This window comes from Ambystoma mexicanum, chromosome 9 (assembly GCF_040938575.1).
Source record: "Ambystoma mexicanum isolate Mex_15411 chromosome 9, UKY_AmexF1_1, whole genome shotgun sequence".
Taxonomy (NCBI): domain Eukaryota; kingdom Metazoa; phylum Chordata; class Amphibia; order Caudata; family Ambystomatidae; genus Ambystoma; species Ambystoma mexicanum.
In genome coordinates, this window is record NC_090931.1 from 800,893,040 (window position 1) to 800,909,930 (window position 16,891).

At 45.5% G+C, this 16,891-nt stretch overlaps 1 protein-coding gene across 1 annotated transcript in view; it reads left to right on the forward strand.

The window, feature by feature from the left end:
- PFKL (phosphofructokinase, liver type) overlaps positions 1-16,891 on the forward strand; it is a 697,584-nt gene that overhangs the window by 632,487 nt on the left and 48,206 nt on the right. The window contains exon 20 of the mRNA XM_069615767.1: positions 1,667-1,766. Coding sequence (XP_069471868.1) covers positions 1,667-1,766 — 100 coding nt within the window. The remainder of the gene's footprint in view (positions 1-1,666; positions 1,767-16,891) is intronic.

A 16,891-nucleotide genomic window follows, 5' to 3' on the forward strand; every position in this document is an offset into this window, starting at 1 on the left:
TGCCCCCACACCCTCAGTACTCCTGCTCAGAAACAGATTTAAAGAACAGTTTTCTTCTTTAACAGATTGATTCAACAGGATTACATAAGTGAGAACACTCTCATTGGGTGTGTTGGGCGAGAGGATTTTTTTGGTGGGTTGAGGTGTATCATTGGAGGTTCTATGAATATTGTGTGTTGGCTAGAGATGGATGAAAGAAACTTGCTTGATGCGGGTGGGGGTAAAAAAGAGCATCTTCAAGAATGTTTATTTTGTCCTTGTGGCCTGGGTGTGATCCCCTGTGAATCATGTTGGCTAAAGAACAGATTAGTGGTCCTCAGATTAAGGGGCAGGTTGCCTTTTTTTCTCAACCTATAAAAGTTTACTTTGTCATACTATGTCATAATCTTGGGCTTTTCATGTTGGTGTTGTTCCACTACGATGAATTCTAAATCGGTAGGAGCCAGTGCCTCTTGTTGCAGCTGAACCTGTGCAGTCAGCTCCCCAAGCTACGTTTGCGGCATAGTCCTTGTCAAGTGCAAATTGTCCCTTATGAGGTGTAAATGCTGCTTCTGGCTTCATTATTCAGTGACCATGCTCTGCATCCATGAATTCAGGGCCCTATCACCAAGATCATTGGCAAGCTGACACCTGCTCCTTTCGACACTCCATTGTGTCATCCACTAGCTTATTGGGTACTCTTTGCACTTTCACTCGGTCAGAATCTCGTAGGCAGGTTGGTCTGTCCTATAACCTTTCTTCATTCCATGGTGGTGTACATGGGCAATTTATTCCCCTAAAACTGTTTGGCTCTGGATTAGGGAAAACGGAGGTTTTGGTTCTAAAGAAAGAAAAAAAACATACAGCATGTTAATGTCCTCAGTGTTCACAAATGGGACGAATGCTACACCCAGCCGCCTCCCCCCATCCCCTGCATCCCTCCCCCCACAAACTCTGCTTTACCAAAACCTTTCGATTCCAAGAGGAAATGCTCGACACCCTTGTAATGGAAGGACTGTAGTTGGACAAATAGAAGACAGATTACTGTATCCCCATACAGCAATGTGAAATGTAATGTTTTACAATAGGGGAAGAGACAGGAAAGAGGCACACTGTAATGTTTAACAACTTACCCTGGCTGGTGAACAAAACAGTGCTCTGCACAGTAAGTACACTGCTTTCCATTGCCCTTCTAGCACACACTCCTTCCAAGAATGGACGACTCTCTTCATTTAGAGACCAGTGCCATTAGAGATAAGTACAAAATGATAAACTGTCTATTGAAAGGCTATGTTCTACTTGTATCAGAGATAAATTAGGGGCAAAATGTGTTGGGTGAAATGGCAGTTTCAGACAATGCAAATAAATATCCATAATATGTACGAATGTCACTATCAAGTACAGTATATTGATGAACTGTTACAGGTATCTGGATATTTTTTGAAGGATTTTTATATTTCATTGTACTTTGATAGTGTTTGTATTGTAATGGTCATCATAATGTTGCACTACTTGATTGTAGAAGTTGCACTCTTTGTTTTGTTTATTTTACACTGCTCCTGTTGAGGTATGTCCATAGATTATAAATGCAATTAATTCATTTTTTTAATCACAAGACTACACGTTTTAGATGGCATCTTTGCAACATGTTTGTAGTAATTGTTGGGTATGCCATCTTTTTCCCTAGGGTGGAACACCAACCCCATTTGACCGCAATTATGGCACCAAGCTAGGTGTGAAGGCTGCTCTCTGGATTTCTGATCAGCTCCGGGCATCATACCGCAAGGGTATGTAAATATGTCCATGTCATTAACACTAGCTAAGTCAAGTTGGAAATATAGACCCTTTTTGTGTGTATTGTAATTCTGTTTTTTCCCCTTATTTTGCTCTTTTGTAAGTGTTTGGAAAGTTTTTCTTTTTGCAAATTTCCCTCCTTAGTTTCCTATCAAATCCCATTCTCTGTGCTCAGTTTTCGATCATGTCCTGACGTTTTGAGGGAAAGGCTTCACTTCTCTTGCCTTTTGCTCACTTGTTATAGGGAAACTGACCAGTCCTTCAGGCGATCAGTACTGGGAAATTATGTTTCCCCTTTTGCCTTTTACGTTTTGTAACTTCTTAAAATTGCACATAGCATCTTACAGTGCAGTGCAATTGGGATACTTTTGTATCACCCTAGCTAGCTTTTTAAATTTGGGATTTTTGGTTACTTTGATATGTGTCTAAAGTCAAACTGGCGGCAGCAAATATATTTTTACCATTTTTGTTATTTCTAGTGTGCACATTTGCTTTGACCTCATGTGGCTACTAAATGTGGCTAGTGCCCTAAAATGGCCACGCCACGAGATTTTCACTTAATCTATGGCCAAAGTGTTGTTTGGCCTTCTTCCTGCCTTGGCAGGTCATGAAATCCCATATAAGGGCTTGCACTTGCCTGGGAAAGATGCTGCTTTCACGGGCTAGTGATGCCTTTGTGTTTGCATGGCTCAGGAAGTGGTGGGGAATGTCTAGTCCAATTCCACATTCTGGGAACCAGAGAGTCTAGGTGTGTGGCATGAGTGAAACCAACAGTTGTCCCTGATTGGACCACTGCTGGCTGCTTGAATGGTACAGATCCTTACCATTGGTGGACTTGCATCTGTTAGGCAAAGTTTGTATGCAGTACCCTTTGGGAACACTACCACAACTCTGACCTACAGGTAGAGGAAACCCAACCTTTGGTATAAGCGTGCACTACACAGTTTTGGTAGCATTTTGAGCAGCCAGGCTTATCTCAAGAGGGGTCCATGGGAGCTGTAGGGGAGTTACAGAGATTCACAGTGACAAGTATTCAAATAAACACACAAGGTTTCTTGAATAAAGAATTATTAATTTATCAGTCAGTTAGAGTAAGCCTTCTTCAGAAGGGAGCAATATAAAAAGTAACACACAAATGCACTTCAATACTATTCACTTAGTTTCTAAATCAGTGAAGACCCTTTTGGGATGGCCCACAGTCACAACCTACACCCTCGGGTGACTTCAATAGCTAGGGTCCTGGGGACATTAATATCTTACTGTTTGCATTAGAATACTGTTAGAAGTTGGTAAAAGGAAAAGATTAGAACAAACAAGAGACCACAAATATTCTTAAGCAGGCAAATACTTTTGGATCCCCTAAGCAGAGTCAATCAGTATAGTAGGCTAAGCCAAAGTCAATGGGCAAAATTCTTACATAGAATGAAGCACCTCTGGTAGGTAAGTAGAAAAGTCTTTGCACAATGTTTTAGAAGTCTTTCAAAAAAAGAAGAATCATATGTAGGGCCACAAGCCGTTAGACTTGTGAGTGGTAGAAGATGCAAGCAACTCTGCATCAAGCGGCAGGTTCTCAAGACTTTTTACAGTACCTTTGTATTGAAGATAAAGTGCAGCAGGTGACTTCTGTTCTTGAGCAACTCTGCAGATCTCACTGTTCCTGGTCCTCAGTCGTGGGGACAAGAGGGAGGACTTCTGGGGATTCCTGCACTGCAGTGGGGGTCACAGCTTGCAACCAGCAATCTTCAAATCAGTGGCTGTTCAGTGTTTCAGCTCCTTGCATCTACCGTAAATAGCAACACTGCGGTTCGTGGCCGTCGAGATGGACTTTCCTTTCTTCTGGGGTCCTGCACTCTGTTGAGGGGGCTCAGGCTTGGCAGTACTGCTTTTTGGGAGGCCGGAGGATCTTCCTGGAGCTCTAGGCCAGCTCAAGAAGACTTCTGAAGAGGCCCAGCATCCCTTCCTGTGTCTGGCCCCGTGAAACCCTGTTGGACTACCCGTCTTGCAAAGGCCCTGTGCAGTGCTTCAACCGCTGGACTGGTAGGACCAACCAACCAGTCTCGATGTGTTTGAGGATCCAGCTGTCCTGAGCCTTTGGAAGTGTCCTTGGACCACCCAGTGGACTGACCAGCTCTCCAGTGGGCTACATAGCTAGAACCATTGCTGTTCTGTGTTTGCAGCCAGATCTTCGGTGGCTGCCAGCTTGTGGTGTAAGTCTCCCTCCTGCTGTATTCCAGCCTCCCAGCTTCAAGGGATCCTGGTCTGGAAGGTCTTCAACTGCAACTGGAAGGATGCCTGCCGCCTTCTGTGTGTGGGTATAGTCACTGGAACTAAAGTTCCCCATCCTGTGAAGTGTCCTGGAGGGGTCTGCATTGGTGCTTGTCCAGCTAGCTAGAAGTCTGTCTGAATCATCCTAGAACCAGAGATCGTATCCCAACGTGTTCAGCCACTGTACCTGCAACTCCTGGACGTTCTTCAAAGGCAACAATGACAGAAGTGCCGCTGGTGATTCGGAGTACCCCAGGAGTGGTCACTCAAAAGTTGGAGTAAGCGGCACAAGTGCCCCTAACCTTTTTTCATGACTCCCCTCCTCCCACCATAAGGATTGTATGGGCACAAAGACCACTCCCTAGCACCCTCTTGTGCTGTGATCGGTGGAGTTCTTGCCAAGGTCCCCCCACCCCCCAAGGTAGCCACTAGTGTGTTAGGATTCAGAGCTTACCCCTAATCCAAAGGGGATTTCTACCAACCAGTTTCCTTTGCCAACGCTTGCACTGGGGAAAATGAGACATCCTACCCCCTCCTGGGTACCTACCTAGAACAGTGAGACTGTTGAAGCAGTAGGCCAACTTATCTTACATGCAAGGAATGATAATGTTGGTACTCTTATATTTATAAGGCAGGGTAAATTGTTTATTTTAATACATTGTTTCACTTTACTTGCTAAGTTCTATTGCTTTGCTTTATTGAACTGCTTTTACTGTGTTTTAGAATACAGTGTAGGGAATCTCAATTTGAGATTACCGACTGGATACATATATATATATATATATATATATATCTATATCTTTTTTATTGTATATGGTGTATTACAAACCTTTACATAAGCAAAAAAGAAAGAAGTAACATACATTTCACAGTACAATTGCAGCATCAAACAGGTTAAAAACATGAAACACATAAAATACTATTCAATACAGAAATTCCAAATTACTAAATACTATAAAACTATAAACAGAAATCTTAAATGTATAAAAACCCATGGACCCCTTCTAAAGTATTAAACCCATAATTCATGGGCGGCATCAGAGATTGAGGGGGCCATCCACATTAGATTCCCTGAGCCATATCTATACTAAGATTAAGAGTTTTAAGAAAAGAGGCAACAGTTAACCCATCTGAGACACACGGCGCCCTTAAGCAATGATACCATAAAGATTGCTCATTGCTCCAGATTATATTTGATAGTTTACTCAAATGAATCTTCTACTTCTAACGCAGGGCAATCAAACACTAAATGTTTTAAATCTTCAAATTAATTCCTATCCAAACAAAAACAGTTTCTGAATTCTCAATTTGCCTTCTTCTCAATAATACTTCTTTAGTCAGAAGGATATTCCAGCGAAATCTCATCAAAAGTCAGCAAAAATGTTTATTAGTAAACAATAAGAGGTAGATTGCAATAGACTCTCTTCTTGAGTCCATGATTTAAATGCTGCAGGCAGGGATAACTATGAGAAGTCTCGGTAATAGCCACCCAGTCCATATCGTACAGAACCTTTTTTGACCTTGTCAGGATTTTCAGTAAAGGTCTCTATATTCAAATTCATATCATTCAAAAGGTACTCTGTGATGTTTCAAATGGGCAATTAACTCCAGGGAACCCATATCACTTGACACTGAGCTACAATTATTCCCCACATCCTCATAGTGTATTCAGAAGGGATGAGTTAAGTCTATCATACAGGCCCAAGATACACAATTGGACTCGTCCCTTCAATGACAAAAGTCCTACCTCCTATTTTATGGCTGCAGTAGAAACTACATTGGGAACATTTAGAATTTGGTGCCAAATCATACCTTCAATAGTATCTAGCTATTTAATTCCACTTTCGTAAAAATGTTTCAAGCCATAAATCTATTTTGGCACAACTTTTCCTTCAAAGAAAGTCACTGCAGCTTTGATCGAGAATCAAACATATTTACGCTGTATTTTTAGCATTTGTTTTGTTAAGGCCGAAGCATTCTCGAACAGAAATCCTTTCACATAACCAACCTCAGGATGTGATATCCCAAATAGATCCTACTTTTACTCAATTTAATTCAAAAGCCCATGTCATAATCCGCTTTTTCCTGTCCTTCGATAGCTCAAGGATTTTCGTTCTTTCGGGGTTGATGACAAGCAAATTCTCCCTATCATAATGGGAAAATGCTTGCAACAGCAGCTGCAAACCCTATTCTAGTATTATCGAAGAACAGGAAATCATCAGCATAGGCTAACCGACATAACCTACACTCAGCCAATTTTGGTGACACAAATGCAGCAGGCGAGAGATATTCATTGATATCGAACTTGTATAAATTAAAAAGGAAGGGCGCCAAAACGTCACCCCTGCCTGAGCCAAGATTTAGTTTCAATTCTTCTTGATAGGGCACCCTCCTTATTCAATGGGACCCTAATCCCTGCATTGCCATGCAGTCCTATTAGGATCCTCAACAGTACTTGGGTAACACCCATCCCTCTAGTTTTCTCCACAATCTATTTCGACCAACTCTATCAACCGCCGCAGATGAATCTATCGATGGAACTGAATACAGTGCAGAATCAACCCATTTAAATGTGTTGCGTCACCACTCCTAAACCCCGTTTGCAGTTTATTTTTATCCATGGGTGGTAGCAGCCCATTCTTCCAGATGTCGAAGAAGAGATGCGAAAACTTTACAGTCCGTGTCTAACAATGATATTGGTAGGTCATTTTTAGGTTCTGTCCTCAAACCCCTCTTATGTATTGGGACTACGAGGACAGTTTTCCGGGAAGATCCCCCCTCAATAATACTATGGAACAGCACTGTTGTTGCATTTGCCCACTTTAAATAGTCTGATTTCAATGTATTGTTTGTCAAACCATTGGGGCCTGCCACTCTAGAGTTTTTGCACGTTCCAGTAGTCCCCACCACCTCTTCCACATTCATATAAAGTAAACTATCTGTGCCTGAGCCTGTGTGCCACCTACCCATAGGCATCTCAGAGGGGTCTACCACAGAATAAAGAGATTCAAAGAACTTTACCCATAAAGGCTCTGAGAATGCATTTAGTTGAGAAGCAGCAGTCTACTCATCACTCGAAATTTAGCAACGGCCAGAAAGCTTGGGCATCCTTTTCAATAAGTACTTGCAGCATAGCCTCTGCGTCCTTTTGCATTGTAGATGTTCTCCGGCTCTTGCAGTAATTCCTATACCTCTGCTTTACTTTATCAATATTTGTGTACTTCTGTTTTATTGGCTGCCCAGTACGCAGAACCCTTCTAATTGCTGGCCTCCTATTTTTTTCATATGCCAATTGCTCATCAAACCTTTGCACATGCTTTGTATTCATGCTGGCAGTTCTCCTATTATCATTGAGCATCTCACTCATCAATTTCTGTGAAGCTATCCAAATTTCGCACGTTAAATGCATTAATTTTCCACTCCAAACTGGAATGCCTCATGATCCACTCAAATCGGGATTTAAGCTTTCTGTTATTCTGAGACGACCACCGAAGTGCATTTCCCGCTGAATTCACTACCTCATCAACTGGACCTCCACTCATTTGAATGCCAAGAGTTCCACTAATATACGCCCTCTGTATGCTATGGTCACTCCAGGTATTTTCCAGAAACTGGAATTTAATACATCTATTAAGTAAAAATGTACCCAAAAAAATATAATGGAGAACTGATTCACTACTTCCTCGATGCCAGGTCGACTGGGTCAATTTACTTTCCCTGCACGCAGAATTAAGCAGTCTGCCCCATTGAAGCTATTGCGAGATGCCACTTTCTACCCATCTGCGATTTAAAATCAAGCGGGACCAAATCCGGGGATAAATCCCAGTAGACTGAACTACCCCCCCCCCCACTTCCGCACGAAACTCAGGGAAAGCACAATTGCCATTCATCAAATCACCTGCTAGGATTACATGACAATTATCCATAGTACTCTGCCACTTGAGGATTGCCTCCAATATTTCATCTAAAAAGGAGTGTAAGGGGGCGACCACTTTATGCCAGTATATATTAACAAGCAAGAGGTTAAGATATGATATGTAATTTATAACGTGCCTGTACACAAGTGTTTCCAGGTGCAATAAGACAAGGAAGAGTAGACAGAGGGAGGACAAAACCAAACTATCTTACTAGGCCTTGTGTCATTCAGATCATGCGCGGGGGAGAGAGAACTGCCGGGGTGGAGGAGGGGAGAATGCAGTTGGCAAAAACACAGTAAGTGCTGCCAGGGTGGTGGCTCAAGTAAATGCAGGGAAACTGGGGACTGTAGAGTTGCCGATTCAATCCCTAAGTGGGTGGGAGGCCCAGAGGCAGTGCAAGGGGCTACTGGTCGTGCAGGAGCCTGGTGCCTGAGAGGTTCAGTGTGTATCCAGGTAACTAGTTAGCCCAGCAGACTGGAGCATCAGCAGGGGAGCGACTGAGCGAGAGTGTGGACATGAAGAGGAAGGTCTTGAGTTGCTTCTGGAACCTTAAATGGTCCTGCTCAGGTGTGAGAGAGGCAGGGAGGCTGTTCCAGAGGGAGGCCCCAGCCGAGGACAAGAGATCTAACCCCACTCTCTGCCTGGAGAAGCATCTGACCCTCAGAGAGTTGGAGGTGGATGAGCAGAGGGCTCGAGAAGGAAGATGCTTAGGAAGAGAGAGTTGGATGTAGTGTGGTCCCCAGCCCGAGAAAGCCTTGTGGACGGTGTACATCCTCTCGTGGTACAACTGCTAGGTTAGGAATTTCATTTGTGCTCAAAACCACCTGATGGCCTCTCCCTCTTATTAGATCTAGCAGACTGAAAATGGACCTGAAAGTCATCTAATAACAGAGGCTCGGTTTGCCATTTTTCTTGAACCAGCAATCAACTGCACTCCCTTAATGTACTCATAACCCTCACATTGGAAACCAAATGCGTAGAACGAGAGTGCCACAAAAGCAACCACAAGGCCACCCAAGTGTTAGTATTATACGGGGCCCTACCTTTATGGGGCATTTCTTTTCCAAAGGGAAGATGTAACATCTTGCCAGTTGATCTTATTCACTAATTGGTTTCCATGCGACCCCTCTAAGAAGGGACTCTGAATTCCATCCGGGTTTAATTAAATAACCAGTTTCCCTGGGCATTCTTGAGTCATAACCGTCTCTTCTACCTCAACCAAATGGTTGATGGAGAATCCTAGTTTATTTAAGTTTGAGCGCTCTGAAAACACCAAATCCCTCACCAATCGATATCAAATGTAAAATACACTGATCAATGCTCAGTCAGTCCCAGAACTCTACTCTGTCAAGATCCACCGTAGACAAAGCCGACAAGGCAAATAGTTCTGAGAAAATAGACAGTACATTGCTCCTATTTAGATGGATCGGAAAATGCACACCGAATTCAGAGCTCATTAGTCATTTACACCCTTGCTCAGCACCTAAATTCAAGTAGTGTTTACGAAGTGTTTGCCCCCTTTAGGTGGCTTAGCAGTACCCCCTGGCTGCCATCTCAGCATCATTACCTCTTGCTTGTCTCAATATACTATATGTTCGAATACATTCTTGGTCAGGCGAAGGATGACATGCATTACTTACCATAAAAGCATTTCTGATGGTTGTATCTGCTTAGATTAACATGCTATGCATATGGTCCGACATCCAGTGGTAACCGCAGAGTATCGCATCTTATCTTTCAAGAATTGAAAGGGGACGTCGACATGGGCATGCCTGTAACTCTATTCCTACGTGACGTGCAGTGTACCCAAGATCCCTCACACTTCGAGGTCCCTCCCATTGTATATTTTCTGCCAAGAGGGAGCCTTGTGACTATCGTGAGTGAGTACAGAAAAGAGAGAGAAGGTGGTAAGACGTCTATGTTCCTTCCATCCGAGCGGGGAGGAAGGGTGGGTGCATGTGAATCTAAGCAGGTACAACCATCAGAAATGCTTTTACGGTAATTATTACATGTCTTATGATGTTTGTTAATCTGCTTAGAATCACATGCTCTGCATAGAATAGCAAGCAGTACCCGGAGTCGGAGGTGGGTTGTGAGAAGGAACAGTAGTGAAAAGATGTCTTAGTACTGCCTGTCCCACTTGAGAATCAGACCTAGAATGAGTGTCTAGGAAAAAGTGTTTTGTAAAGGTGTGTACACAACTCCAGGTTGCCGCTTTGAAAATGGACTCAAGGGGAACATTTGCAATGAATGCTATGGACTCCCCAGTGCCTCAAGTGGAATGTGCTCTAGGCTTGAAGGGCAGTTCTCTCTTAGCAAGAGTGTAATGCATTTGACAATCCCCCTAGAGATAGTGGATTTGGAGACTGCGTCTCCTTCTCTTCCTGCCGCCACCGAAACGAAAAACGGATTCGTTTTTCTAAGTGGTCGAGTTCTTTCCATGTAGAACATGACAGCTCTGCGTACATCCAGTGTGTGCAAGGTTCTTTCTCCCAGGCTTGAAGGATTTTGAAAGAATGTTGGTAGTTCTATTGACTGGTTCACATGGAACTTTGAAATGAATTTAGGCGCAAATCTAGGGTGAGTGCGCAGAACCACCTTGTCTTTGTGAACTGTTGTGAAGGGATCTAGGCTCGAGAGCGCTCGTAGTTCACTTACCCTCCTGATGGAGGTAATGGCTATTAAAAAAGCAGTTTTAAGGGTGATGTCTTTAAGACTTGCCTTGTGCATGGGCTCGAATGGAGCCCCCATAAGCCTAGTCAACACCACGTTTAGGTCCCATCCGGGAGCTGGGTCAGAAATGGGAGGGTGAATTCGGTTGTAGGTGAAAGGATCTAAAACAAAAGGATCTAATGCCTTTTTTTCGACACCAAAAGTGCCCAAAAAAAGTTTTGAATGGTTTTTTTTAGTTTTTTTTTTTTAATGGGGGGGTTCCCCCTCAACGCCCGTTTTCCTTTTTTGATTTTTTTTTTTATGCATACTAAACTAAACTAAAAAATATATAAATAAATATAAAAGCATTCGAAAAAAATGTGTTCAGTCCTTTTGGTTTCGAAAAAAAAGGGCATTTGATCCTTTGTTTTCGACTGGACACCAGTGAATTCTTTTCACTCCCCTCCAAGAAAGCTTTAATAACTGGTATCTTCCACCATGACACTTTCTGTTGTGATGTATTGTAGGCTGAAAGTGCAGCTAGGTGCACCTTTATGTAGTTGAAGACCAGGCCTGAGTCAAGTAAATGAGTTGGGTATAACACAATGTGTGTGGGAGAGCAGTTAATCGGGTTAATGCTCTTTGAGTTGGACCAGATGACAAACCGTTTCCATTTACTAGAATGGCAGTATTTGGCATTCAGCTTTCTTGCTTCCCGAGAATGTCCATACATCACTGAGGGAGTTGCAGGTGTCCAAACTCTGACCTCAGGAGCCAGGCCGCTAAGTTCAATGTCTGCGGGCATGGGTGAAGCGTCTCCCCTCTGTCTTGCGACAACATGTTGTATGGGCAAGGCAGTTTGACTGGAGGAGATGGGGACATCTACATCAGATGAGCGAACCAGGGTTGGCGGGCCCACATGGGGGCCACCAGTATCATTGTGACTGGTTCCTGGTGCATCTTGTGCACGATCTTGTTGAGAAGGGGAGTCGGGGGATGGGGGGAGAAGCGTAGACAAATAATTTCCCTGACCATGTTATCCAGAGTCTGTTTCCCTTGGAACGGTTCTGGGGGTACCTGGAGGCGTAATTTTGGCATTGAGCGTTCTCCAGAGTTGAAAACAGATCTATCTCTGGGAAGCCCCATTCTGTGAAAACGTTGGAGATGTCTTTGTGTAATCGCCACTCGTACACCCTGGGCAACGGAAAGTCTCTGCGGAGTTCGACTGCCAGAAGATTGAGTTCCCCTGGAACATGTGATAACAGGGACATGTTGTGTTTGAGAGCCCACTTCCAAATGGTCTGGGACAGTGTAGACAGCCCTGGAGAATGAGTGCCCCTCGTTTGTTCAGATAGTACATGGCTGTGGTGCTGTCTGCGAGTATCAGGATAGTCTTCCACTGCAGTTGTGTCTGGAGAGCTTTTAGTGCTTTGAACACTGCCACAGTTCCAACAGGTTTATGTGGTTGGATGCTATGTCTGACGACCAAACTCTGTGCGATGTTTGTTGAAGCAGGTGAGCTCCCCACCCTGTAAGAGACTGGTCTGTGGTTAGAGTGGCTTCCACTACGGGGGTGGTAAAGGATTTCCCTTTAAAGAAATTCTCCCTCGACCACCACTGCAGCAAGAGAACGAAGGCTGGCGAGATGACCACTAGATCATCCCACTGTCCGCTGGCCTGACACCACTGGCTGTTGAGCCACTCTTGCATTGGGCGCATGCGCGCGTGAAGAACCAAGTAGATACATGACACCATCATTCCTAGCAGTCGCATAGCCTTGCGTACAGTCACCTCTCGACTGGCTACATACTGAGGGATCTGAAACATGTTTTGGACCCTCTCATTGGAGGGGAAGACGAGGCCGTCCTTTGTTCGAATTATAGCCCCTAGGAACTGTTTGACGTGACTGGGGTCTAGGCTGGATTTCTTCTCGTTGATCGAGAATCCCAGACAGAATAAAAGATCGATCGTCTTTTGGGTATTTGACAGACCTGTTTCCCCTGTTATGAGCCAGTCGTCGAGGTAAGGATAGACCGGGATGGATTGCCTGCGCCGATGTGCTGCTGCCACTGCTAGTACTTTTGTAAATATCCTTGGTGCAGATGCTATGCCGAAGGGTAGTACTTTGAACTGATAATGCTTGTCCTGTATCATAAATCGGAGGTATTTTCTGTGTGCTGGCAACATCGAAATATGAAAGTATGCATTTTTCATGTCCAGTGTTGCCATGTAATCCCCCTGTGATAGCAGTGGAATTACTTCCTGTAGTGTGACCAAGCAGAAATTTTGTGGCTTTACAAACTTGTTCGCTGGGTGCAGATCTAAAACAGGGCGCATGGTTGGATCCTTTTTGGGTACAAGGAAGTACACTGAATAAATATTTTCTTTTACCTGTGCCAGAGGTACGATTTCTATGGATCCTTTCTCCTGTAGTGTTTCGACTTCCTGCAGACGAATGCGAAGATGGTCTGGTGTCAGTCGTCTTGCTCGTGGAGGTCTGAATGTTTGGGACCGGTTGAACTCTATACAGTACCCATGGGCCATGGTCTTCAGCACCCACTGGTCTGTAGTTATCTCCTCCCATGCCTGAAAAAACAATGTTAGCCGTGCCCCCGACCGGGGAGTCATGGTAGGGGGACCTGAATCTTCGGGTCATTGTGAGCCTGAGGCCGGGGAGCATCTCGGGGTAGAGATCTGGCCTCTCCCTTTGCCACAGCGTTGACCCTTTTTGTGATACGGGATGGTGTATCCGCTATTTCCCTGTGTAGAATTCCAATTGTTTCCCGATGAGTATTATTTTTGAGGGAAGCGTTGGCCACGAAAAAGCTGTTTTGACCCAGATCCTCTACTTGTAGAGGGTCTTTGTGTAATCTGGTCCAGAGTTTTTAAGGTGTCATGCTCCTTTTTTACGGTTTCTAGTGCCTCATCTACCGCCTTCCCAAACAGGTTGGATTCTTCCACGAGTTTGTTTAGTAGTGACGCTTGCTTCTCTGGCTTGAATCCAGAGTTCCGTAGCCAAGCATGTCTTTTCAGGAGTGTGCCCTGAGCCAGGGATCGACCAGCCGTTTCAGCCGAATCCAAAGTATTCTTAAGAATGTTCTGGTTCACCTGTCTGCCTTCAGTGATAGTGGTGAGGAGATGAGCACCTAGGGTTTCGGGAACCAAAGCCCACTGGGCATCGGCGGAACTGGCCAACAAGGTGTTTTTTTTTGGCAATGCGCATTGAGAACGCGGCCGCAACCGTGATCCTTTTTCCAAGGGCATAAAGTAATTTACCCTCCTTATTAGGGGGTGCCTCGCAGGTTGACCAAGGAACCCCTGCCCGCTTTCGTGTAGTAGTCGCCACCAGGGAGTCTGGGGTGGATATACAGAGGGTCTGATGGAGAAGGGCGAAAGAGTTTTTCTATTCGCGGGTTGACACCTCTTGTGACGGCAGGTGTCGATATGGATGACGCCACATGTTTCTTAATTGAATTGAGAAGGGGAATGGCCTGGCTGGCTGGTGGTTTCATCTTAAGGATGTCCTCCACAAAGTCCGCTTCGGGGACCGCCTCATCCGTAGCAATTTTAAAATGATCAGCTGCTTTACGTAACATCACGTTAAAAGCCAATTGGTCCTCCGCTGGCGATGGTTATTGCCTAGTGGGAGTGGACTGGGGAGAGTCGAGGGACAGACGGGACATCAGGGTCTTGATGATCCGGGGATTGCCATGGTTGGGGGTCACCCACATCTGGGCTCTCTTCCCAGCCTTCCATGGGTTCATGCATGTCCTCCGGGTTGATTAATTCCTCATCCTGGGTATCAGCATGAATGTCATCCTCTGTTAGTCGTAATTGTATAGATCCTCTTCTAAAGAGGGGTCAAAAAGTCTTGGGAATTTAGCTTTGGGGTCCACAGGGCTCTCATCCCTTGGACTCCTTGGTGTAGGTTGTTCTGAACGGGAAACCAACCTGTTCAGCCTTTCCATGCAGTTCTCAAACTTTTCTCTAGTCCAAACCGAGGATCTAGAATGGTCTAGAGGTGGAAAAATGTCTTGATCATGTTCATCCATCGAAAAGCGTTGAGATTTTCATCTCATTGTTGAGAATGGTCCTTCACCCTCAGAAAACTCCTCCTGGGGCACCGACCGAGGTGAGACATCTGTGCTTCTCCTTCGATTTATGAGTGGGTTCCGGTGACCCCCATTAGGCCATCCTTGGACCTCAATGGATAGTTGGGCCTTTCCGTGGGCCTCAGTGCATCCCCCGGCCTGCCGCTTCTGAGAATCGGCGGCGACAATCCTGGCTAAGCTGCCGGCGACGTCCTCCGTGGTGGGGAGGCGCGTAGCTTCAGCCTGCGATTGGGATGGGGTCCTCTTCGCTGGTGTAGGGGCCTTGTCCTCAACGGTTGCCTTTTTCGGCAGTGCCAGGGCCTTGTCTTCTGCGACCGCCTTCTTTGATGTAACCAGAACCCTATCGTCACCGGACACCTTCTTGCGATGCGTCTCGGCGGAACCTGATATATTGGCGGTAGTGCCCTTTTGTTTCGATAGCCCAGTCGCTAGGCGCAATTACGGCTGCGGGGAGGGCTGACGGTTGGCATGTGGCGTCGGAGCTTCTGGTGTACCCTTTGGCGCTGAAGTCTTCTTCAACCTGGCCGAAGATTGACTTGGGGTTGTGTACTTTGTGCTGTGTACATTTTCGTCTTTGTCGCCGGGGTGTGACTTCCCCATAGCAGTGCCTAAACCATGCCTAGCAGACGTGAGCGTTCCGTCGAAAGGTCAACCTCTGGTTCGGAGGTATGAACGTCCCTCTCGCCATCGTCTCATTCGGCGGCAGCGGTAGAAAATTCGGCCTTCGACATCCCATAGGCCACCCACCGCTTGACTCTACACTCCTTTAATAAATGCCATATCATATGGTGAGACACTCGCCTTCAGTGCAGTGTCACAGAGAAATACTTTAAATTTCTCATAAGGTTTAAATACTTTTTCTTGTGTGAACTACAGTTCCCAAGAATACTAAAGTGAAATGGACTTTACTTACCTTTGCTCTTTGTAGGTCGAGCACACCTCATCTTTTGTGGAGTGGTGGGGGTTACCTAGTAGCCCCTTATCCTGCATTCTCATGTAACATTGTGTACGTTACCCTCACTACTTTAAATGGCTGGTGGCAGTGGTTTAATTGTCCTACCATTGTGCTCGTCTACCATAGGCTGATCCTCAGCTGCAGTATAGCACCCATGGGAGACCATTTCGTCAAAATGGCCCTGGTCTTTTTGCACCATTTTTGTTTGTGAGGTCTTTCTTGGATTTTACTCTGTGCGTTGAGCCATGTTTGAGCCCTTTGTCCTTTTTGCTTTTGGCAGGGCTTCAGCCCTGAAACCCGCCTCTGGCTCCAGTCTGTCTGGGAAGGCAGGCTGTAAGGGAGGTCCCTGAAACTTCCCTGTCCTTTGTCTGTAGGAGTACCTGAATGCAACCACCCTCTGTGTGATTGACAGCCTAGGCTGTGCATGAATGGGGGAAACCTGCTTAAAATGCGAGGGTTTTGGGACTAGAAGAAACCGTGAATGAAGCTTGCTGCATCCTCCTGGATCTCGCAATTGCCCAGTGAAGCCCTGCTGCTGTGCGGAAACTCTTTTTCAATTTGACAGAGAAGGTACGACTTTGTCTCGGGGTAAGTTGCTCCCACTAACCCAAGGGAAGAACACCACTGGACCACTTTCCCTGACTGGTTGTACTTCTTTGCTGCTGAACGAACCGAGTACCGGGGGTCGAGAAATTGATAGTGGAGTGCAACGTCTGAAATCTGGCAAGATATGATATATTTTATTTGTATTGTGCTCATACACAAGTGTTTCAGAGCGTGACGGGGCAAGGGAAGGGAACAAGGAGGACAAAACGTTCTTATTAGGCCCAGTGACATTGAGAACGCGCAAGTGCAAGGGAGAGGGAAGGGGGGAAAGTGCAAGGGGGAAGGGGAGAAGTGGAAAGTGCTGAGCACCGGATAAAAACGGGTAGTGTAGCCAGCAGGTGGCAAGTGCAAGGTTAAAGCGCAGACAAGGGGTGACTAATAAGTGCAGGTAAGGGGACTGTAGGGATGCAGATACAGACCCAAGAAGCAGGGTTGCCAGGAGGTAGTGTGAGTGGCTGGGTGGGCAGGGATCTGGGCCCGAAAATCGGAGGGTAACCAGGTGCCCGGTGCTGAATTAGACAGTTCAGCAGGGGAGAAGAAGAGCGAAGGCAGAAGCAAAGAAGGAGGACTTGAGGAGCTTCCAGAACCGAAGATGGTTCTCCTCAAGTTTC